This window comes from Thunnus thynnus, chromosome 22 (assembly GCF_963924715.1).
Source record: "Thunnus thynnus chromosome 22, fThuThy2.1, whole genome shotgun sequence".
Lineage (NCBI taxonomy): Eukaryota > Metazoa > Chordata > Actinopteri > Scombriformes > Scombridae > Thunnus > Thunnus thynnus.
This window is the reverse complement of record NC_089538.1, coordinates 8,599,794-8,624,609: the sequence shown is the minus strand read 5'-3', so window position 1 is coordinate 8,624,609 and position 24,816 is coordinate 8,599,794. Positions and strand designations below refer to the sequence as shown.

The 24,816-nt window shown below is 40.2% G+C and overlaps 1 protein-coding gene across 3 annotated transcripts in view; it reads right to left on the bottom strand.

Moving 5' to 3' along the window:
• Positions 1–1,049: 1,049 nt before the first annotated feature.
• The window catches only part of slc8a4b (solute carrier family 8 member 4b), a 101,735-nt gene continuing 77,968 nt past the window's right edge, over positions 1,050–24,816 (bottom strand). For 2 of the 3 annotated variants that reach the window (XM_067579555.1, XM_067579556.1), the window contains exons 12-17: positions 15,706–15,812; positions 11,321–11,445; positions 10,661–10,696; positions 9,880–9,979; positions 8,625–8,897; positions 1,050–2,823 (exon numbers count right to left, since the gene is read on the bottom strand). In XM_067579555.1, the coding sequence (XP_067435656.1) occupies positions 2,444–2,823; positions 8,625–8,897; positions 9,880–9,979; positions 10,661–10,696; positions 11,321–11,445; positions 15,706–15,812 (1,021 nt within the window). In that variant the 3' untranslated portion in view covers positions 1,050–2,443. The remainder of the gene's footprint in view (positions 2,824–8,624; positions 8,898–9,879; positions 9,980–10,660; positions 10,697–11,320; positions 11,446–15,705; positions 15,813–24,816) is intronic. The other variant, XM_067579557.1, reaches the window with a different exon arrangement.

Below are 24,816 nucleotides of genomic sequence, written 5' to 3'. Positions count from 1 at the left end.
TACATTTCCCTCAGAGCGTTCGACTCCTCTCTCTCTCTGTCTGAGTCATCTCTGGTTTTGTGTTCACTGTCTTACAGCTGTTTTCCCCCTTGTGATGGATTTCCTTAAAATGTCTTCTTGAACTTTGCGTCAGAGGAAAAAGGGCACATGGAGCTTTCTTTCCTTCCTCCAGGGGTTTCCTTACAAACAGGACCAGTGTGGAAGATTTAGGGGGATTTATTGGTAGAAATGTAATATTCATAAGTATGTTTTAATTAGTGTATAATCACCTGAAACTAAGAATTGTTGTGTTTACGTTACCTTAGAATGAGCCCTTTATATCTACATAGGGAGCGGGTCCTCTTCCATGGAGCCGCCATGTTTTTACAGTAGCCCAGAATGGACAAACCAAACACTGGCTCTAGAGAGGGCCTTTCTCATTTTTCTTAAGTTTTGCGACCATCGTAGGTTCTCCTACACACTTTGAAGGGGAGTGGGAGGGGTATTCAGTTGGTTGCAATACTGCAACCTCACCACTAGATGCCACTAAATCCTACACACTGGTCCTTTAACATCACTTAAATTAAATATCTGTTTTCTCACACACATCAGTAAAAGTTTCTTATATTATCATGTACAATTAGAAACACTGTTCATTGTTTTGATTTGTCATCAACAATACTGTCACCACCGTCATGGCCACTACAAGTGAGATCCTTCATTCTTATTGGTCCTTGACACTAGTTGTTCACTTTAAGGAAGCAGCTTTTGTTCACCATTCAATGAGAGTTCAGAGTGTATACAATATACCCATGATGTGTAGTGCACAATGCTTCAGTGCAAGATGAACAACTATTACTAGGTGGACTGCTTGCTCGTTGGTTCTCCAGACTCCCGTTTTCAAATCCTCCACGTCTGATCGCTCCTCTTCGTCATTTATCATTTTCTCGAATTCTTCCCGCCACTTGTTGTTTGCTAATCCATCACCTTCATCTTCAATATTCAATGTCACATCCAGTCTTCCAGAAAACCTGCTTTAACTTTCTATATCCTCATCTCGTCACACTGTATTTATATTATATATCTTTTTTTTCCTTTTTTTTTTTTTACAATTTCACGGTAACAACATCAACACGTGACGCCATTGAAAAGTTTTGAAAAAATAAGGGGGGTTTCCTTCATGGGATAAACGAGGCTGTTGATCGGTGTATAAGGAGAGGGGCTTGGCGGTGGTGACTACAGCTTTTCATTATCACAACTTTGAGACAAATTCCTACAGGGGAGAGAAGAGTAAGGCAAGAGGAAGGGATGAAGGAGTATGTACAGTTGTGTTTTTAGGAAAAGGAGAGTACAATATGTGTGTGTGTGTGTGTTGCAGGGTGGAAGGACTACTTTGCACAGTGTATTCAAGAAAAGAAGGAAAAAACGTTGTCACTTTTCATCACCCACAAGTTAGTGAGTGGTCCTCCACTGCAGATTCACCTGAGGACCCAGAGTGTGTTTGTGTGTGTATGTGTGTATGTGTGTGTGAACAGTTGGGGAAAGAGGGGTTAAAAGTGATAAGTCACTGATAGTATTACGTGAGTTAGAGTTGCCATGGATATGATGGGAGGATCCACTGTTCCTGTGACCGATGGGATACAGTAAAGATGGAGGGAGAGAGAGAGAGAGAGTGAGGAGGGGTAGAATATTTCTGTCCATCTATTCATTCTTATTCTTTCACTTTGTTTCACTCCCCTGGTCTCTAGCTTTCTTCTTCTATTCTTTGCTCTACTTTTGTTGCCTCCAGCTTTCTATCTCAACTTTTCCCCTTTTATCTTCCACAATAATTCTTCCTCTTCACCATCACCTCTCCCTTCAGAGCCCAGCTGATTGGCTGACAGCTCTCCTTGCTGTCTGTTGTTTCCTCTATCTTGCTGGTTTGGCAGTGTACTGGAGCAATATCAGCCTTTTATTAACTATTAAACAGTGTTGTCCACTGCTGATGATGGATGATTGAGGCAACTACATAAAAGCACTCTTTGAAACCTGCATTGCAATTTTTTTCTTCCACTTCATTGTTCATTAATACCTTATGTTACGTCATTCTTACTTCAGAGGCTTTATTTTTCCTAGAATTTTCCTCATCACCGAATAGATGATTAAGAAAAATAGAAATTAGTTTGGATACTATTGGATAGTTTTAGTGTTTAGTGATGGTTTAAATTATTTTCCACTCTAAAATGGAAAGAGAAAAATGGTGAAACACTGAAAGCGTTTTTTGAATTTAAAGACATTTTTAGCATCTGTAAATTCAATTAAAAAATATCTGAATCTGCCCATATTGATCCACCTCTACTTCCCATCTCTTCATGTCTCTGTCCCTCTTTGACGACTCATCCATCCCCCCCCTCCCTTGCCTCTCTCTCTCTCTCTCTTTCTTCATACTGGCAGTGGGTCTCTCTCCCTCTCCTCTCCTCTCCATTTAAAACACTGGTAAATGGCAGTAGGCCTCCATAGAAGCCAGCATTATGTAAATCAGCCACAGCGAGACGAACAGCAGTGACGTTATCAACTTGCAAGTCCGCGGCCCGCCCAGCTCGCCCCCAGCCACTGTCGCCCGCCGCCGGTACAGCAGTACGGTGACACACACCACGGCCAGGATCGTGAAGAGGGTGACGGAGAAGGCCAGGTTTCCTGGGTCCACCTTGAATGTCTTGCCCTTGGAGCGCCAGGCGACGGCAGCGATGGTCCACGCCACTCCGATACCCAGGAAGACGTTGACGGCGTTGGAGCCGGTGACGTTGCCGATGGAGGCGTCAGCATACTGGTCCTGGATGGCGGCAACCTTGCTGGCGAATGTGTCTGAATTAAAGAGAAAAAGACATTAATTGATAAGCTTCATAATCTTTAATATCACTTATTAAAACTTTCTGCAGTTGTTTTTTGACCTCATTTGTAAGACGCTATTGATTTTATGAGTGAACCAACCAGCTGTGCGAAAGTAATGTAAGAACACAAGAATACGAAAGTACACCATCTACCTGAGGTTACAATAAAACCATGAAACAATATAAAGCAACAATATGGAAATGAGAATGACTTTTGAAGTTCACAAAAGCCTCCAAGGAAACCTCAACACACACTATGGTACACATGTACAGTATGCAGAGAAACATAAAACAGAAGCAAAGAGGTGAAGAAAGATCAAGGTATTGGGTATCATGGGCAAAAACTAGGAACAAGTTAGTTTAAAAGAAGTCAGTATTCATGGAAATAATGACACAGTTATTGGATAACTGATAGAAACAGAGAGGGATGGGCAGGGAGGAACAGTACACACAGATAATTGATAGAAAAAGCGACGTGAGCAGGGAAAACTAATGAGGGGAATGGAACACTGAGAGAGGTGACCTATTTTATGAATTTCTTACCAATCTTAAAAGGAAATTCTGTTTTTTCAACCTGGGTCTTATTCTCATAATTGTGGCCGTTCTGACTGTTGGCCATGCTAACTTTTTGCTCAACACCTCTGTTGTAGAGATTCGAAAAACACAACTCTGGTAAAACCCCAGCTAGCAGTACAAGCCTCATAAACCTTTCCAAAATGTAAATTTTACATGAATATCTTCAAACACTTGTTTGTGAAACCAACAGTAAACATTGAAAATAGCCCCGTGATTAGCTATTGTACAGTAGCAAACGGCACAGGGAATACTTTCAGGGCAACTTGTCAGCTGACCAAACAGCTATCTGTTCATCTACACATCACTGACAGTTCAAGTGTGTGGGTTAGGGATGTGCAGAGAGCCCAGTATTTGTATTTGTATCTGTATTTGTTGAGGCAGCAAAATTATTTGTATTTGTATTTGAATAAAAGTGGAAAGAGGCTTAAAAATCCTGTTTTTGATTAAAAATTAAATTTAATTAAAATTAAAGTTTTACAATAAGTGTTCATGAATAAACTACCTTATGAAGGAGGTCCCCACACCGGGTCTCAAACTAGAGTCTCCCAGATCATAGAGAACTGCACTGACTACTGAGCCAAAACTTTACTCATCGCCTCATTGCAGACAGACCTTTACTTATTTATACACCCATAAGACAGAGACAGCACACCATGTTACGTGTAGGGAAAAACTTCAAAGGTGATTCTTGCTTTGCACTTTTCAATTATTGCCTATATTTTACAACCTAATTTTGTGAAAAGGAGAAGGGGAACAACAGGTTATGGAGAGTCCCGTGGGAGCACTCTGGGGAACACCCCCAACTGGGAGTTTTGTCCAAATTAGGAAACGTGCATCAAGTAGCAGGTGGACCCCCACGTTGAAACTTGCTGATAGACGTAACAGTGGAACAGAGGAGAGAGACTGAGATAGTGATGTAACTGACCTGTACGCTGGTATTTGACATGTTTTTTTCTCTTCCCGAAAACAAATAATTTATTAAAATATTTGTATGAAACAAATATTTGTTTGTTTGTTTGTGTGGGCATGCTAGATAAGTAGTGGCAAACAAGAGATTGAACAATATTGTCTTCGAGGAAATTGAAGAAATATAAGTGCGGTGGCTGGTTATACAGTGGACTATTATGAGGACGGTGATGAGTCATTTCACTTCGATGACCACCATTATTTGTTCAAACCAGAGTACACAGATGAAGAGCTTAATCAAATGGGAGATGAAATACAAATAGTGGAAGCAGAAAGGCAGCAGAGGACCTTCCAGCAAGGCAATGTAACTTAAGAAATAGATTGGTATTCTGCAGACTCTGCTCTCCACAGCTGACTGACGACAAAAACTTTGCTGCAAAGACGGGGAATTATTAATGAGGGTCTTGGAAAAATCTAGATATGTCTATGGATGAGATTAATTCCGGTTGCATAACTACAACAGGCAGATCCTGATGCAGTTAGCAAACATAGCTAATCCATGTGGCTAATTTCTGTGTTTACCTGCTGTCAGACTGAGGTTTATATCAAAAGCTTGTGCTGCTTCCCCCAGTATACAATGTTTTGCCAGAGTTGAGTTTCCCAAGGTTAGCTTGACCCATAGTCAGGGTAGTCAAAACTGAGACAATATAGCTCAGGTTGAAAAATACCGGAATTTTCCTTCATTCCCTCACATTCACTCGTTTTTTCATGCATATCCTGAAAAATAAACATAAATCCTCCTCTGTACTCTGTAGTTGTATATTGGCATCAGCCTATGATAGAAGAAATGTAATAAATGCTGTAAAATGATGTAGGCGTACATAAGTGGAGCTCTTTGGTGCTGAACATTTGAGGAGAAATTGGATGAAAAGCATAGAGACTCTACAACTGGGTTGGCAGGGAACACCAGGGAAACAGCTGCCAGTTATTGTATGCCTGTCTCGGCTTATTTCTATTTTTAGACCAGCTGGTCGAGATGAGTCTCAATTCTCATTTGAATGTCAGCAAGATTAGTTGAAATTCATATCCCAACATGAAAAATATCCCCCAAACTTATTCGGGGCTGAACTGCAATCCTGTCGGTGATAGACCACACAAAATAAATGAAAAGTTTGTGTGTGTTGACAGGCGGGCACGTGAGTCATGAAACTGTATATTACTGCCTCCACTCTGCAAACAACTGGCAACACAGAAGATCATACCCATATTTAGAAACCCATTGCATCACATACAGTACATTCACCAAGTATATCAATATTTCTCTCACTTTCATCAGTTCACCCAAATTACAAAGCAACATACGGTACAATCTGTTTGTGGTGCTTCAATCATTGAGAAATTTTCTTAAAATTCCTCCTCTCATTGCAGAAATTTACCCCTCCCAATCAACCTCACAGGAACAGCACCGGGCTATGAAGCCAATTTGACATAGCAGCCAAACCGTGTAATTACAACGTCACGTGATGCTATTGGGCCCAAAAAGACTTTTTCCCTTAGACTTACATTGAATTTGATGCATTCAGTCCAATCACATTTCGAATGTCTAGAAGAGCTGCACGATTGAATTGTTTTGTCCCCATTCAAGTTAGCCAAAGTGGCTAAACAAGAAGTAGCCAGCTTGACCGGCAAAGGTCACTAGTGTGCCTCCTCTATGAACCCAACAGGTGCAAAAGCAATGCTGAAGAAGTTGAACTTTTTTGCCTTCATGCTCCACTGAGCAACTTTCGTAGGAATGAACGGGGCCCCGCCTCCGACGCTGTATCCAGTTCTCCTTATACATCCATGCTCCCAACATGTCTAACCTCTGCGCCAAGCTCTGCAATGTGTAACTGCTGTGAGTAATGTGTCACTGCTCTATACTGGTCAGATCCAGAAACAAGGCCACAGAAAAATGAAAATACCAAGAAGTGCAGATGAGATCAGTGCAGCTGTAGAAATTGTTGTAGACCTACACAGAAATACTGAAACTCTTACATCAGGCACATTTCATGCATGAAAAACGTTAACTGGTCTTAACAACAGCTACTAAGGCTTCAAGTCACCTGAGAATGAAATTGGTAGCACAACACTATATGTCATTAGCTACTGATTGGCTAGAGCAAAATAATCTTCCACCAATGCAGATATCAAACATTACACATATTATCTTGATGGCTCAGATGGTTACACATAAACTATGTAAAGCTCTCACATTACTAGAAACATTTAGCACTTCATGACTCTTAAACCAATCCTCTGATCAGCATTTGCCCCCTTAATTGCCTGAATCTGCAAATATGGTGTAAATTGGCCCGATAATCCTCTAGCGTGTCTCCGATGTAATAATGCAGAAATGCTGTTATAAATGTGGAGGGGGGCTGCGAGAGGAGGAGGGTAGGGTGCATATCAGAAACAAGAGAGCAGGTGAATGTTTCTAACAAGTTTTAAGGAGACATGAATCACACCCGGACACACGCGCACACACAGGGGATCACAAACTCCCAGTGGAAGTTATAATGACCTGCCGCACGAAAACTTGCATCACCTCGGCAGTGCAAACACTATTTCACCCACACACACCTTGGTATCACAGCACGCACAGGTCAGAATGATGGATGATACAATAGTGAAAACACAACATCCAATAAGAGGGAGGGAGAGAGAGAGAGGAGGAAAGTATCACCAAGTCAGAATAATAAATTGACCGGGATGGGGCACGAGAGCAAGAGGAGCAGATAAGAGAGGTGGAAGAGAGTGTGAGGGAGGAACAGATAGTCACACAGAGAAAGAAAGGAGAAAAAACAGTGAACGTGAGAATCAGAAAGGGAAAATGAGAAGCAAGAACAGCAAGCAAATTAACATCAACATGTCTTGTGACAGGACACACACACTGATAATGGATATCAAATCCGTGTTTACTGCTTCCAATTCCAACACAACATTATATTGCTGCCAAAGAAATTGATTCAAACACTACTTTCCAGACACCTTGCCACAAGTCTTCAAAGATACCGCCTGGAATGAGCAAAGCAGCTATTTCTATAAATCATACGGAGGGGCAATAATAAAACGGCTGACGAGAGGAATGAGGAAGGGAATTGAATTAAAGCTCTGGGACGATGCGTCCCCTCCGGGCGGAGACAAGCTGAGGCTGAAGGCTGTGATGGAGCCGGGGTTTACAATTCAATTTTGATTTCCAGCTGGCTCACTGAGAGCGGCTGCTATTGAAATCAGATGGAGGAGAAAGGATCACTCATCCTCCTTTAATTTGTTTATTCAGTTATCTGTCACATCTGAATTTTGGGGAAAATGTGCATCTTATTATATGTTTACTGCCGAATACGTCTGTCAAATTTTAAGTCAAACTAATTTAAAGTCTCACTTTTGTGAATAATTTAAATCGTAACTCATTTTTCAAAAGAGGATACAACCGTTTTTTAGCATATTTGTGGAAACAGTGGATAAACTTCAAGCCTCTGATTAGACATTTCCCTTGGCAGAGGTTGACTGATTGAAATATGCTGTCAACCTCTGTGGCGTTCTACTGATCAGAGCACGTCACAGCTGTTTATATCCTACAAAAGTTGAAACGAGGATTTTTCCCACCCATTTCATTGGTTATGTCCTATTTAGGAGGATCCATTCTGCTGTTAAGTTTGTATTTCACTCAGAAAGTGGAAGTTAGCAAACTATGCTAACTAGCTTCCACTTGGAAATTAGAAACCAGTTAGCTTAACTTGCTAATGTTAGCACTGGTTCCCGCTAGACGCTACGTTTCATTGATGCTATTTCCTGAGTCATCAGCAGCCCCCTCACACTCAGTGTTGTGTTTGTCCCACATTATAGAAAGGAGAGGGTTTAGCTTGCGTTAGCTCTCGCTCTTCATGGATGCGGCTATGGTGACAGCAAATGGTTGGACAGTCAAAAGGTTGAGCTTTTACCTCTGCACTCCGTATGCTACCCTGCGATTTGAATCATGACCCCGAGTTTAAAAAAAGAAGGGAGTCAGGGAGAAACAGAGGGGGTGCTCAAATCAAGTTATAGTAACAATATTGTCAGTCGGAACCAAAAATGAATCCACTGGAGTACATTTTTGGTAGTTAAAATTTTAACCAAAGTCAAGACTTTGAAAAGGTTTTTCCGTTTGAACAGAATTTTCGAGTTTCATGGGAAGAAAAAAGTGTGTAACATGGCAAACACAGAAAACAATCACTCTGTAAACACACACACCAGAACCCTCCCACTCTGCCTCACCTGGCACCGACGTGCCCAGAGCCACAAACACCACGGCTGTCACCGAGTCCTTCAGCCCTATCGTGCAGCCGAAGTGTGATGCCAGATCGCCAGTGACCGCCGTCAGGACGCCGATAAGTGATATGGAGACAAAAAAGCAGGCCCATCCATTCCAGTACTCTGTCGGCGGGACGAAGGCGAACAAAACCTTCCAAAAGACGGTGAGGAAGTGCATGATGTAATCGAAGCAGGATGGCAGTCGCTCCTCGCCGCTTTCCTCCTCGTCATCATCTCCTTCGGATGGGGTAGGTGATTCGAATGTTGAGGGAGAGCGAAGAGACCGATAGAGAGGAGGAGCGGAGAGGTGATTGAAAGGAGGAAGAGAAAGGTGAGTTAACAAAAAATATACAGTGTGTATGCAGGAAAAGTAAAAGGAAGCAAACAAAGTGAGTGATGCAGACGGGACTTTAGAGGCAAAAGTTTAACTTGAGCAAGAATTAAAAGCAGATTAAAGGAATAATTCAACATTTGGGAAATATACTTGTTTGCTTTTTTGGCAAGAGTTAGATGAGAAGATGTATACCACTCCAATATCTGTCCATTAAATATGGAGATGGAGCCAAGATGGTTAGCTTAACTTAGCATAAGGACTAGACAAAGGGGGATACAGCTGCTCTGTCCAATATGTTATATCTTGTTTGTTTAATTTGTACATAATTCGTCAATTATACATCATTTGTAATTCATACATATTTCATCATTTGTAGCATGTTAATTAGTGAGCCTTAGAGGTGCTAGCAAGCAGATTTTGTTACCAGAGCAAGGCTAGCTGTTTCCCCTGATTCCAGTCTTTAAGCCTGTGGCTGTAGCTCCATACTGTAGTTAGCTGACAGATAAAAGAGTGGTATTGATCTTCTCATCTAACTACCGGCAACAAAGCAAAGAAGCGTATTTCCAAACTGTCTAACTATATCTTATAAAGTAAGTCTAAAGAACAAGATCTCTCTATGTTGTGTTAATTGAGGTAAAATAGTATATATTGGGTATTTAAGATAAGTGACAGTGAAACCTGCACAACAAGAAATCTATGAATAAATTAAAATAAATGCATGAAAAGATTCAAAACAAAATGCTAATGCAAACTTTCAAGAAATGTATGTTCTCATCATCCATCACCTTCACAAAATAAAGTCAAGAGAGATGTCAGCCAAAACCTCTGTTCATAAATCTAAATGATGCCTCATGTCCCGTGTGTGTGTGTGTGTGTGTCTTTTACCTGCGCTGACAGTCACGGCACTGACAAACTGCTCCCTCCAGCTGCTGCTTCCCACCACCAAGGCCAGGTTTGTCTTCTTGATCAACTTATCTACAGTACTCTACACACACATACACACACACACACATACACAAGAGCCACCATGCAAGTGCATACAGACAAGGCAGAACAGGAAAGATACAACCCTCAAGTTGTTAATGTACTCACAGCCACACAGAAAGGGGAAAATGCTGATTTCAAGCCTTTCAATTAGCTCCCATGTTGCAAAGATAAATGTAAAAAGTCACTACTGCATAACACTGAAAAATTCAAGGTACAGAATGTGCTAATTAATACGTTGCTGTGAAATCGACTGCGATGCCGCATTCAACTGAGGCTCCCCGTGAAATCTAGGAAAAACCTTCAGGCAGGCTGGCTGAGTTTCCTGTTTAAAGCGGAGAGTACGGGGAATAATGAAAGATGTTGATGCAAAACTCCTCACAGCAACTATGGAGCATTGCACCAGCAGTCGTTATCATAACTTAGCTGACAGGACTCGGCGAGGACAAAAATCGTTCTATTCCATAACTAAAAGACGACATAAAAAAACAGAGTTCACTGTACATCAGCAGTCTCTATAAGAAATATCACAAATTAATCCCAATGTATGATGACAGTTGAGGGATTTATAAATTGGGATGTGGTGTTGGACCCAGACACTATTACAACATTTCAGTATGGTACAGTAGTAGACAGAGAAATGCATGCACAGACAGACTAAAGAATAAGAAAGACATATAACCTTTTTAGCACGCCAAACAAGCTCATCTACTGCTCTCTGCACACGCACACACACACATACAAAATGACACAAATGGACAAATGAGCAAATTAAATCTGCAACAAACATACACAGTGTGATTGGTTACACTTTCAAGATAAAATCACAGATGAGAAGCAAAATAATGTAGATGATTGAGGGCTAAATTACAAACTGATCAAATTTGAAAATGTACTCCTTCTATAAATATCATACAATATTTATGAAAATGACAGAGCCAGTACATTTTTTTAATTGCTGGAGGAATGGTGAAGCATTTACTCGCAGCTCAAGATTGTGCTTCTTCCTTTTAAGGTCTGTTTTGCACAAAAACAATATGACAGCTCCCTTTAAATAAATTATTTGTCGTCTTTTGCATGTCTGCTATCAAAATGACAAGCATCTCATTAGAGAGTCAATTACATGTGAACAAAATGAATCATTCATCCTCTGGAGCCAAGCAGTAGACATTCACTTTAAGTCAGTTTACGCTATAATATTTATACAGATTAACTGCTGATATGTTCTGAAATGTTTCTGAGGTACAACATTTAAAGTAAAATACAGTAAGGGCACACTCACATGCACACACACATTTCTGTTAATGACACGTACATATACTATGTGCACAAACACACTTACCTTAAACTCGTAGGACTCTTCTATGATCACCTCTACTTGTGTGTGTTCACCCAGGCTGGGACAGCCCATCTTAGCCACCTCTTCTTCCTCTGCTCCCACCAACGGCTTGTTCTCATTGGAGTCGCCTAGGAGACCGCAGGAAGCCATGAATCAGTCAGCAAGCCAATAGGATTGGTGTAATTGTACAGAGGTTATACAGTACCAACCCACATATAGGAACTTTTATCTTATATTTACAGTAGAAACATGTTCAACGCAGGGCTATAGCTGCCAAAAAGAATACTGAGATCATGTGCTAAGTATTATGGGGAATGTGGAAGATTAAATGCTGTAACTTCCTACCAACTATCAATTAAGGTGGAAATGTGACAATTGATGACATTAACATTTATACTAAAATTTGGACCTCAGGTCCAGTATTTGATTTGGTTTCAATTGACTACCAGAATATTTTTATAAATTCTATCTTGTGTCCCAAGTCGTGTACTATTTCACTTGCATAACACAACATAACATTTAACCAACCAGCAAAACAAATACTACAAACAAACACTGCATCAGACATTATGAATAAGATGTGGCAGTGCAATGTCATTTCCTGTAGTGAATATGGCATTTTATAACTATATTTTTTTTGTTTGTTTTTTAATTTTTGGTGTGGTTGATGGCTAAAAGGTCAAAGATGTCATACATGATTCACAAAATGAAGGTAACGTTATTTTATTATATACTTCACCATCAACTGTTTTAAAGGACCTGCTTTCATTGCTTCCATGCACATGTTTTTGAAATTTTGACTTTTAGTCACTTTTTTAAAAACTGTAAACCTACTAGTTAGTCATTTTACATATCAAAGCAGGCAAAAATGCCACATATAAGTTGCATTATCTCAGTATTATTATGCAGTCCTCGTTCCAAGGTGTTAAATGCAGAGTCTGAAAGCAGTAAGGTATTATCTACAATCAGAAGTTGACTCATCTCCTGGCATCCCGCTGTTTTCAAAAATTCATTACCAACCACTCACTCACTGACATACTGCTGCCTTCACTTATGAAATAGACTGTGTGGAATAACTGAAGTCCTTTGCATTTCAATTGAGAAATCCCTGGAAACTGGACAGTACTGTCTGTTCAGTTCACTAGTTGACTGGTCACATTAGGACAAAACGACATGTTTTTCTTAGACTGAGAAGATTCGGATGGAAGAACAATTAGCCAAACACTGCTTTATTTATTTCTCCCAAGAAAAAACTTACATCATGATGTTACGTAAACAAAATGTCATGAAGCAAATGAACTCTTAACTAGATTTCACAAAGCTATAAGCATTATTCAGCTGCTTTTACACCAACCGTAAAACCTTGCCATCAACAATCTCCATAAAGTCTGATTCATCAGTGTTTGTAAGCCATCTGAAATCAAATCATGTCATTTATTTATATCATTGGCCTTCTTTTGTGAAACTGGGGTATCATTTCAGTGAACATGTGCAAGCAATCATGAAAGACCATAATGTAAATGCTAATATTCAAACCCTGATGTGCCACATGGCAAATCCAAGCTATCAAGCATCCTATGTAATTACAAATATAAAGTAATTTCAATTTTCCCCCATGAAACGACTTTTTCTATCTCTCCATTATCATATGTTCCACCACACATAACACCATTCATCCATATGTCTCCTCGCTCACTCTTCACACACAGTGACAGTCATTAATTGAGTCAACTGTAGATTTTCTGTAATTGAAAAGCAGTGTACAGTACGTGATACAGTATGTGTGTGGCTGAGCGTGTGTAAATGTCGGTCCACTTGCTATGTGACAGTGTTATAAAACCAATTATATTTCCTCTGTAAGGAAACATGCCGCGGGCTGTTGGCTCCTCATGTCTGACATGTAGAGTGTGGACCCTCGCTCCACCACGAGGACTCTGTATGTGTGTAAGAGAGAGCGAGAGATAAAACACTCGTCGACCACCATGGAGAGTGGGGTTTCAATCCCTGCTGGGGGGGTTTCTAACTTGGCTGGCGCTCCATCAAATACAACAGCTACTGTTGGCACGTACTGTAGAAACCTGATGAGGGATCATGCCCTTGTTGTGAACAACTTCTACCGGTTGGTTGGGACACCTGTACTGAAGGGATGCTTGAACCTCTTTACTAACAGGTGAAAAGAAGTGGATGGCAAAAGCATGCGTATCATATCAACTGACAGAAATGATTCAAAAAAAGGTTTGCTTATCGATTATGTAGGGACAATCAAGCAATTTCAAGATATCATTTTGGGTTCTGGGAAATTATGATGAGCATTCTGTAGTATTTTTTTGAAATTTTAGACTATTTACCATTAGCTACACACCATCCACCTCACATACTGTTGCTGCATCTTCTCAATGGCCCGGTGCCACAAGGGATCTTAAAGGACTAGTGTGTAAGATTTGGGGGAATCTATTGGCAGATCTATTGGCAGATCAAATATTTATTGGAAATGGAATAAAATATTCATAAGTGTGTTTTCATTAGTGTATAATCACCTGAAAATAAGAATCGTTGTGTTTTCGTTACCTTGGAATGAACCCTTTATATCTACATAGGGAGTGGGTCTTCTTCCACAGAGCCTGCCATGTTGCTCCACCATGTTTCTACAGTAGCCCAGAATGGAAAAACCAAACACTGGCTCTAGAGAGGGCCTTTTGCGTTTTTCATGAGTTTTGTGGCCACTGCAGGTTCTCCTACATGCTTGGATGGGGAGGGTTATTCAGTTGGTTGCAATTTGCAACCTCACTGCTAGATGCCACTAAATCCTACACACTGGTCCTTTAAGGGAGCTTAGCCCCCCAGTTGTATTTTGTGTCCCCTCTAAGCTTTATGTGTCTATAGAAAAATAGCAAAAACAACAAAATTATTGGCTGAGATACATGTGACTATCAATTATCTGTTGTTTCAGAACCATGGACAGCGCCTTTCGTGATTAAATCATGATTAAATCAATGAATATTATTTTATGAAAAAAATTGCCCCCTCGCAATTTTTAACAGCCCCCTCATCAATTCATCCTGGTGCCAGGCCTGCCTTTTCGTTCTTGCACAGCACATATGCAGTTTATAATGACTACAGTGGCAGATTTATAACTCCATCCAATTAACAATTATTTGTAATTTTTTTAAACAACGTGTCCAGCCAGCTAGAAAATCAAGCTAATGTAAGCTCAATGAGTCGGCTGGAAATGCTGACACTAGATTACGTCTTACTCTTTCCAGCTAACTTGTTTGAAAATGAGCACCCTGTGAAAGAGTCTGAAATATTCCCTTGATGGCTATTATCGTGGTAAGAGTTTGAGGCTGAAGCTTACAGGTCCCAGCCATGTTAGCATCCTCACTCACTGATGATCCATGTAGAAAACACGAAAACAAAGACACAGAATTCTTCTTGTCTTGCAGAGCTAGTTAGTCCAAGTATTATGAGTATAAGAAAAGAATGTAAGGTCAAATCAATTGATAATATAAAATATCATTAGATGCAGCCCTACTTTTGTATAGTGGGATGAATTTATGTATATGTGTGAAAGAGCAAGATACTTTGTGTGCTAGAAATTAGATATACAGTATGGGAAGTATACGAAAATGTGGAATTTATTTCAACAGAATTGTGAAAGCAGAACAAACTACAGAAATCACCTTGAGTCACCTGCTAGAGATAATGAGGCTTTTTAACTTTACAACTAAAGCATCCAACATTTTTGAAAAATACACTGAAAGTCTTAGATGTTTTAGATTCATGGTGTTTTTGTGGATTCAGAGAGTTGAAATGGCAGGGCAGAACTGCCATGGAGAAGGGAACGTGATCAAAATTGGTCATTAGGGAGGAATGAACTGCAAATTGTGTTCAGTCTGCTCTCTTCTCACGGTTTAAGTCCCTGAAATATTTCTAATTATGACTCCAGAGTAAACATGCAAACAAGGAAGCTTTCAGGCTATTTATTCCAATGTTAAACCTATTTATGTATATGGTAATGAAGTGGACCCAGTACTGATCAGGGATAAGTTATTATTCCTGTTTTCCTGACTGTCTGTGTGATCCGACACAATGTGACAAAGAAGACGTCACTTCAAAAAACACCTCACATCTCGAGCCCACTGCTTCTCAAATCCTCTCCGAGCCAAGTCCTTCGTAGTTCAAAGTTAAATGTTTCCTCAGTTAATCTCAGTTTAGATTAGACGGCTTCAGACAATCAATGCAGGTCTCGCCCTGTTTGAAAGAGATAGGTGTGCAGGAGGTCTGAGACTGGTGGCAGTTAAATAAAGACTCCATTCTGTCTGTCACTCTGTCCTTATCCCTGTTCCCCCCCGCCCACACACACAAAGTAGACAGGCAGGTAAACCCACCATGTTTCTGTCCTATCTCCAACAGGATGGGCTCCCCCAGCTCAATGATGAAGGTCTTGTTCTTCTCATACTCTTCGTCATCAATAATCTTCACCTCGATGATCTTCCTGTTAAAAAGAAAAGAGAAAGATGAGACTCTGTGAGTGTATTCAACATCATAAACCTATTTAGCTTCATGATCTTCCTCATAATAAGAGGGTGTTCACAATGTGTACAGAGCAGACAGCTGCATGGGTAAGGACTTCTACATTGTCCTTATTTCTATACTATCTGAAGTAATAGTACCACTTTAAGCTAACTGACCTTAAGTGACAAAAGAGATTATATCACTAAAAGCAAAAAATGAACATAATTATGTTGAGAACCCTATGCAAAGATGAAGACTGATGCCAACGTTGACATTGCTCAGTAGGAAACTGCATGAGGCTGCTAACTTTCCCCCCAGGCGCTAGCTGAGAACATTTTTTCTGAAGCTGACAGGAATGCAATGTGCAGCACAGCCACAGTTGAGACATTTTCAATTAGGAGCACCCAGGGGAGAGACCCAAAATGCAACGCACATAGTTTTGAGGAGATGCATGCCTCAACTGGACCCTAACAAGTAAATTGGAAAAAAAAAGAAAAAAAAAAGAAGGCGTGGGCATATTCAAAAATAGCCGTATGTGCAGGGTGAGCAGTGATTTAGTAGACTAAGGCTGCATCTGAAATCACTCCCTATTTACTACATAATGCACTGCATTAACTGTCTGCCATTATATTTGAGTGTTTGAACTCTGAGCGTGAAATTTATGCACTACTATGAATAGTATTGGAACAAAAAAGTAGTATCCAGTAGTATCTAGTTTCTGCTCGCAAACCGCACAGAGCAATGCTCACAATAGTTCACTACTGAGTGTCTGTTATATCAGGAGTAGTGAATGATTGAACAAGGTAGAGATTTCAGACACAGCCAAGACTAAGATTATAAGATGACACTGTTATCAGAACAGTATTGTATTATTGTGATTTCAGACTGTTGCTTAATTTAAATGTAGATACTGTACATTGGACAAAGAGGTAAAAGATAATGTTACATACGGTGTCATTATATCACTTGCAGAAAAGCCAATTTGCAAATAATGGGAAGAAAGATAGCTTCTACATTATGTAAGTCCTATGCTAAGGGATGCTGCACATTACTGAATACAGTATACTGACGGATATTAACTCAAGTGTAATATTGTCGATTTCCTTTGTGGCGTTTTCACATTCATTGGACAGCGGACAGTGTCGAGGCAAAACAGGAATTAACGGAAGAGAGAGATGCCAAGAGTATGTGGATGATAATATACTGTCATTATAAGCACCACAAAATATCTGAATATGTGAAGTGCCACAATATATATACATACATACTAGGGGAACAAAGGAAACACCGGCTAAGAGTCATACTAGAAATGAAATGTGATTTATTCCCTAATTGTGCTTGTAGTTTTTGATAGTCTGCAGTAACTCCCACTGTAGAACTGACACTGAAAGTATTTCACTGCTGTGTAATTGGTGTTGTTATGCTAATTTCATTCAGTATTGGCAGATAAAGAAAACCTCCAAACCACCAAAACGCACATGACATGTTGATCGGTTGTGGTGCTTTCATGAAAATCGCATCAGTTTTACACAGAGTATATAATCTTCATCTCCACAACCCATCTGTATCTGACAGGTCGAGAGGAAGACAGAGCATTCACTTCCACCTGGTTGTGTCATCATATGCTTCACTGTCAGCCATGTTGAAGCTGCAAATAGGCTTCTCGGTTCAACAGAGAAGAACAGGAGGGAGGAAGGAGGGATGTGAGAGGGAGTGATGGAGGTGTGGAGAGGTGGAAGTGCATTGTTTTTCATTGGTGAGCTGTCACAGCAACAGTGGGTAGAACTGGCCGGATTTTACTATTTCCAGCATTGTGTCAGCCTGAGTGGCCAACTACCAACAATAGCTGTAAACAATATGAAAATATTGTTTAGTTGGATGTGAAGCAGAGGAGGAAAAACAACACCTACATCTACTATTTTTTTCCCTTTATTTGTCGTTAATGCCGGTAGCATTATAATATACATTAACTAACACTAAACTGCCTCCATATAGAATAAACTAAACAAAATTACAAGAGTGGGGGAGGGAGAGATGAAAGACAGAGGAAAGGAAAAAGAGAGTTTGGAAAAAAGAGGAAGAGGAAAGGGAAAGAGATGGAAGGAGCAAAAAAGAAAAAAGAAAGAGACAGAAAGAAAGACATCTCAGTGGAGTGTCATCTTCCCTGACATGTGAAGGGTTATGACACAATACACACACACAGTTCACAAAGACAAATAATATTTCCTACAACAACACACACACACATACATATTATACACACACACACACACACAGTTGACAAGCCCTTAATGCGTCTCATGTTGTACATTATACAAATCACATAGATTGCTGTTGGTACAAACAGACAGCCAGCCACCCACACATAAAGTACACTCATGCTTCACATGAGATACAAACACACACACACACATAATTCAGTCCAGTGTACACAACAATGGTACACATGAAAACATGTTCCCAGTAAACACTTGGGGGATTCATAAACATATGGATGCACTAATCTAGCCAATTAGCACATGCAGACAACATATATAACACACACACACACACACACACACACACACACACACACACACACACACACACACACACACACACACACTGACTGTAGTGCTTTCATTATTCATAGTCGGTGCTGGTTGTAGCAGCACTCTCATCTCTCTCCATCTCCATCTCATCCCTTGTCCGTCCTTTTTTAGCCCCTTCTTCATGCCTTTCTCTCACTTGCTGATTTTTTTTCCAGCTCTCATCACATAAACATGGCTAGAGTCTATCCCAGCATCAGCCTTCAATTATACTCGTGCATATATTGTATCTGTAATCTATATTAAGGATCGGACCTTTAACACCTTCCATGATCGTCTATGTAGTTAAAACAGGGAGTGTTTGGAAAACTGTTCATCTGTGATGCATTTGAGTACTTGTGCTCCAACACCCAAGAACTGAGAGTCAGCAACTAGAAGATTCTTCTATACGGGTCCCATGGACTTTTAATAGGGGTCCAGTAGCCTACTGTGTGTGAGGACAAGCTTTTAAGTTCAGTTAAGATTATTTTACAGCTTGAGATGGGGGACATGAACTCACACATGACTACAAAAATGTAAAGGATGGCAGAATAAACTCCAAGACTTATTTCCATTGTGGTCCTTGATGTAAAGATAGAAGGGGACTAGATGACAAAAAAACAGCACAATAAATACCACATAAGACATCATCAGTTAAACCACTCAAGTTGAAATCACTCTGGAAAAAAAGTGGTGGAACAAACAACCTGCAGACTGACATTAACATCCATAGAGCTATGTGACCAGCATGGCTAAAACTGACAAACCAATTATATGGTTTTAAGCTTACATGTCCAAGTTTACTGTGAGCTGTGATTTGATTTTCTTTTAAAAATTGTCACTTATTTCTGATGGAGCTGGACTTGCTATTTGCCAACTTGTGCTCTTGGATTCAAAGGCAACAAAACCCTGAATAACTTGTTCTGAGATATCTGTGGTTTCTCACTAGATTAAATCTTCAGCACTGAATGGGGAACCATGTCATTGTGAATTTGCATTGTTTTTTTCCACTTTATCCATAATCCAGAAAAGCTTTTTCTTCTATTGAAAGGATGTTGTTACAGTCCTACAGTATATGCAACACACTACTTCATTCTTCACTCTTCTCTCTCTCTCTGTCTTACCTTCTCTTTATATTTCTACCTTGTTACTTTTTGACACCTGCTCCCCAGAAAGTTCCTCTGTCAGACAGTAGCCTCGGTGCCCCGGACTGTCAAGATACTGACATAAAACACGGACACACACATACCAAGTTCAATGAACACAGAACTTGCACTGCCAGAAATAGAGACTGAGAAAGGCAGAGAAAAAAAAGGAGTGACAGAGTGAAAAAAGGTCAACAAAAGGTATTGTTGATTGAAAAGCCCCAAACAGAATCAAGACGGCTGTAAATCAATTTAATGGATAAGTTTTATATTGCTGCAGAGTGTGTGTGTGTTTGCGTGTGCGTGCTCGTGGCTCTAAACTTGTTCTCAAAGTAAATGATTGAGTGACAGTTTGATTTGATTAGCTGAGACCTCATAGCATTACTTAATGGACACGATCCCTCTTTATATCTCTGTCTCCATCTCTTTCCATTTTCTTCTGGCTCCAGTTCTACTTTTGATTTACAACCACTGGACGCCCTGTGCTTTTGTGTGTGTGTGTGCCTATGTGTGTTTTCAGGCAATGAAAGGCTGCCTACCATAATTTTGGGTGCTGTGAGCATGTGTGTGTGTGTGTGTGAGAGAGAGCGAGAGAGAGCGTCTTGCAGCAGCAACAACTCATTTTCTTGAGTGAGTTTGATTTATATACACACTCCAGTTTTACCGTTTCTGCTTCTGGCAGAACCTCTAAATCTCTCTTTCACACACAAACACACAGAGAGTTGTGAGAGAACTGCCTCAACACAATAAAACTGAGATTGTAAAAATGTTATAGTTTAAAGTGAAAAAATTGAACAACAATGCAGGCCATAAGGCCATTGCTATCCTAAAGTGAGCCCTGTGGTCCTTGCTGCTTGACTCTTAAGTCAGATGGGTGGAAAGAGAGATGAGGAGGAGGAGGAGATTTATTTTGAAAAGACCTTTACCGACCAGCAGGGCTGTACTGTGGAACAACAACGAAAAAAAATCAACAACACAGGATTACAGGATTAGAGGTACACTAACAAAATTTCCATTGTCACAGTTCCAGGAAGGTTGGATTAAGTGAGTGATATTTAAGTTCTAAAACCTGCTGTGTTCAGACCTGCCCAAACTAATTTCACCAAGAGGGAAAAACGACCCAGAGTCCGATTCAACTGGACTAAAAAGTGCAGGTCTGAAAACGCCCTTAGTCATCTAATGCATCTTGGTCTTAATGTCAAAAGTGTAAATACATCCAAGAATCTTTCAAGACGGACTGAGAGGTGCTGTAAATTCTTTAAATCTGGGCACAAAAGATGTGACACTGATTTAAGACTTGATTAAATAGTTTACTGGGGTACAGTATGAGTTTGTGACGGTTAAAGTTGCTGATTCCTTCGTCTGCTCCTGTGGTGTCAATGATTCTACAATTACTCTGCAGAAAGCTTGATATCAGCTGGTTCAGTTTTGTGTGGGGATGCACAGATCTGATATGCCTGGATTTGTATCAGTGGCAATACTGATCTTTTTAAGCGGATCAGCCTTGACATGACCGATCCACAGTCAGTTGTCAGTGTCATTACAAAATTGTGTTTCTGCTAGTAACATATGGGAGCAACATTCAGAATCAGTATCGGATGAGAAAAGTTTGATCTGTGCATCTCTAGTCTTGTGGTGCTTACTTCTGAGCTCTGGGGACAGTTTGGTTTAAAATAGGCATGTTTGGTGTCAGTAGTAATAGTAATTGCAAAAATAAGCACTTGTCGTGGTGCTTCCCTCGGATAGAATGAACGCCTATTTTCTTAATCTACTTGTCCTTAAATTCATGGTTTTCACTGTCCAATTTGCTTCTACAAGCATTGCCTTTTTCAAACAGAGCTAAACCTCCTACCTCCAACAACGAGCTTGCTAAATGCTGCTACTAGCAGCTAAAAGATGACAGATGATCTCTCTCTCTCTTGAAATTAAGTTGTATTTTAGTTTGGATTGCATATGCATTGAATGTACCTCAGACTGCAAACACAAATGACTTGTTTGAGCTTTGACCCATTTGGTTAATTGTTAATTGATAATCTAAGAACTGAGGCTTCTTTCTGCTAAAACGCTTCAAATGTTAATGTAATTCTACACTATCAGCTGTTACACTATCAGGAATGACTTCAGAAGTTAATAAATCAGTGTGACAAGTGTTAACATTGGGGTTAGTGGGATTTGTTTTTTACGGATAGTATTAAGTGCAGAAAGGTAAAAATGTAGAGCACAGCTGTGCGCGATCAAATGATATGACTCAGTCTGTATCTCCTCTTTCTGTCGCACACACCCTCACACACTTCTACACAGGCAGGTAGGTTGGAAAAAAAAAAAAAACCTTCGTTCAGCTCATCTCGTCTGAGCGGAGGCAACACAAACAAAACAGTTTGAGGGAGGCCAACAGAGAGAGTGAGATAAAAAGCTCTTAAGGGGAAAGATATTAGCCCTCTTAATGATATCACAGAATGCATAATGAGAAAGTGCACAAGACACACACTCCATCTCTCCCACATACACACTCGTGCTAAGTGGTCTCCAGCTGTGGTGAGTAATAAAGTTGCATCTCTGGTGTGTGTGGGCAGACAGAGATGGATAGATGCATAACATGATTTGAAGAGGGACGGAGGAAAATATAGAATGAAAGAAGGATTAGGCTATGATATGAAGTGACCCTCTGACACTGTAAAAACACAAGAATGAAACAGAGAAAAGACACAAGATTACAACCAGGACACGATTGGTTTTACATTATAGATACAGTCACAACAAAGTCTCCAGAATGAAACTAAAACTGTTGTTGCAAAGAGTTTTGGAGCTGGTGTTTGTTTACATGGGAGCAGTTGCTACTGATGCTACTTTAGGGCACATTTGACTCAAAAAGTTTTGATTGTTGAAATTAGGAAGTCAGATGCGTCGTCAAAATGATACAGGTTGCCGAGAAAGGTTATAAGGGAGGCAAGAAACAGTGGTGGACAGTCACATCAGCTTGGAAACAGTAGTTTGACGAAGGGATCACGATTTGCGCCCCGTATACGACCTCATGATCAAAATCCATTATGATCGGTCACATGGTATCAACTAAACCATCTCCCTAACAACTGAGCAACCCCTTCTGCTGAGGAAGAACACGAGATGATGTGGTTGAAAGCTTGTATTGAGATTTTTTTTTTTATCAAATTGAAGACAGATGAATGAAACTTTGTGTATTATTTTAAAACCTTCGACTGATTGTGGGCAACGTTTCTTCACAACGCAAGATTAAACTGCCATGTTTTTGAATATAGTTTCTTCATTTTATACCTGTAAGATAAAGGAACATATAAGGGTTGCTTGTTACTGAGGGTATAAATGTTTATTTGCTATTATTAATTTTAAAAAAACAACAACTGATGCCTGATTGAAACAGCAATAAAATAATAAATTAAATCTCTTACAGTACAGTAAACATTAGAAAAACCTCAGCAAACCAGAATATATGTACAATTTGTAATGCACAACAATAACTATAACAGCTATAATGCAATTCCTACACCAGAGGCATCAATGATCCCTCAGATCGCCTTGATGTAGAAGCACAAACAGTTTCAGTCCTCTCTAAACTCATGAATGAGAGCTGAAAGAACCTCAGCTCAGCCTGTAGTTCCTGAACTACACCCTCTACTGGCCTCTGGGAAAGAGAGGAACAAGAACTGAAGGAAAGAGAGATGAGAGAGGATGGAGGGCTGTTAGAATCTGAAACACTTACAGGCGGTACAGTATAGAGGATGTATGGTTGGCATGGAAACCATGGAGACAGGAAGACATGAAATGGAGTATCAAATACACAAAGTACATACTCTCATGCATGCACACACACACACGCACACAACCACACACACACAAACGTACATGCTAATGCTCTCGTATCTGCATTAAGTTGCGCAGGATTAAGCACATCATGCTACATTACCACACACACACACACACACACACACACACACAAATCTGCATGATGCTCTGTAATCCAGAGGAGCTACTCTTATCCTCTGGGAGTAGAAGAGAGAAAGGGGACAGAGGAGAGGATGAAGGAGAGGGATGAGGGTGAAGGAAGGAAAAGACTGAAAGAGGAAGAGATAAATAGAAATTAAGGATAGAAGAAGGGAGGCAGAGGAAGAAGAGAAGGAGACAAAAATGGCATGGATTATGAAGGAAGAATGGGATAAAAAGAAGGAGGAAGGAGAGAAACAGAAAAGAGTGGGAGGTGTGAAAGGAAGGAGGAGAATAAAGGTAATTAGAAACAGCTGGAGAGATTGGTGAGACAGTAAAATCTTAAGGGAACAGATAAAAAAAATGAAGACAAGGGATGATTTTGGTGAGAAACTGGCTGAGTGAAGAGAAAAAAAGACTGGACTGGATTCAGAAGGAGGGAGGAGGAAGCTTCTGACGAGGTTTGATCTCAAACGACGCCCACATGATGGGCCTGTACTACTACTTCTCCCACCGGGTTAAAAGTAGAGTGGATCAGATCGGAGCTGACACACACATACATGTACACACATGCAGAGTGGCAGCAGTACACTGCACAGTCTGCACAGTTGCACGAGACACTTGCATTTCTCCCCTGATCATCATCTATCCCCCGCAAACGCCTCGACCCTCCATCTCAATTCAAATTTAACATGCTTCATTTGCATGTATGGGTTTAGACATTGAAGAAGGCCTATGACTCTACATTGGATTTACATGGGAGGATGTAATCTGCAGATATGTGTTATTTCATTACAATTTTCTCTGATATGTTCATATTTCGAGCAGGAGAGTAAGAAGTGCTGCTCCTCTCTACTTCTCTATGTGTCCTAATTGCCAATGTTTGCATAACATCCGCCTCTCTTTCTACCTCTGTCGCGTATGTGATGTGTTTGATGGAGAGGGTCTCACGAGGACAAGGCTGCACTTAACACTTTTCAAGAGGGAGCAGAAGGAGAAATGAGACAGAAGAGATGAAGCAGAGAGGAAGATGGCATTAAATTTGAAAGGAAATAAGAAAAAAATGAAGGAAAGGATGTGAATTGGTACATACAGTAAGTACATCGTGCATGTAGGTGTGAATCAACTCTACGGTATTAAATCACCATAATACATTCATAGCAATGTACACTTCATTAACACTTTTGCAGAATTTGATTCACACTGTCACACTGAATATTTAAGGTAGGTTGAGACACGCAGCCAGTCATGCCATCACCCAACACTCTGTCAGCTATCTTTGCCTCCTCGTGTAATTTGTGTCCATTCAGAAAGA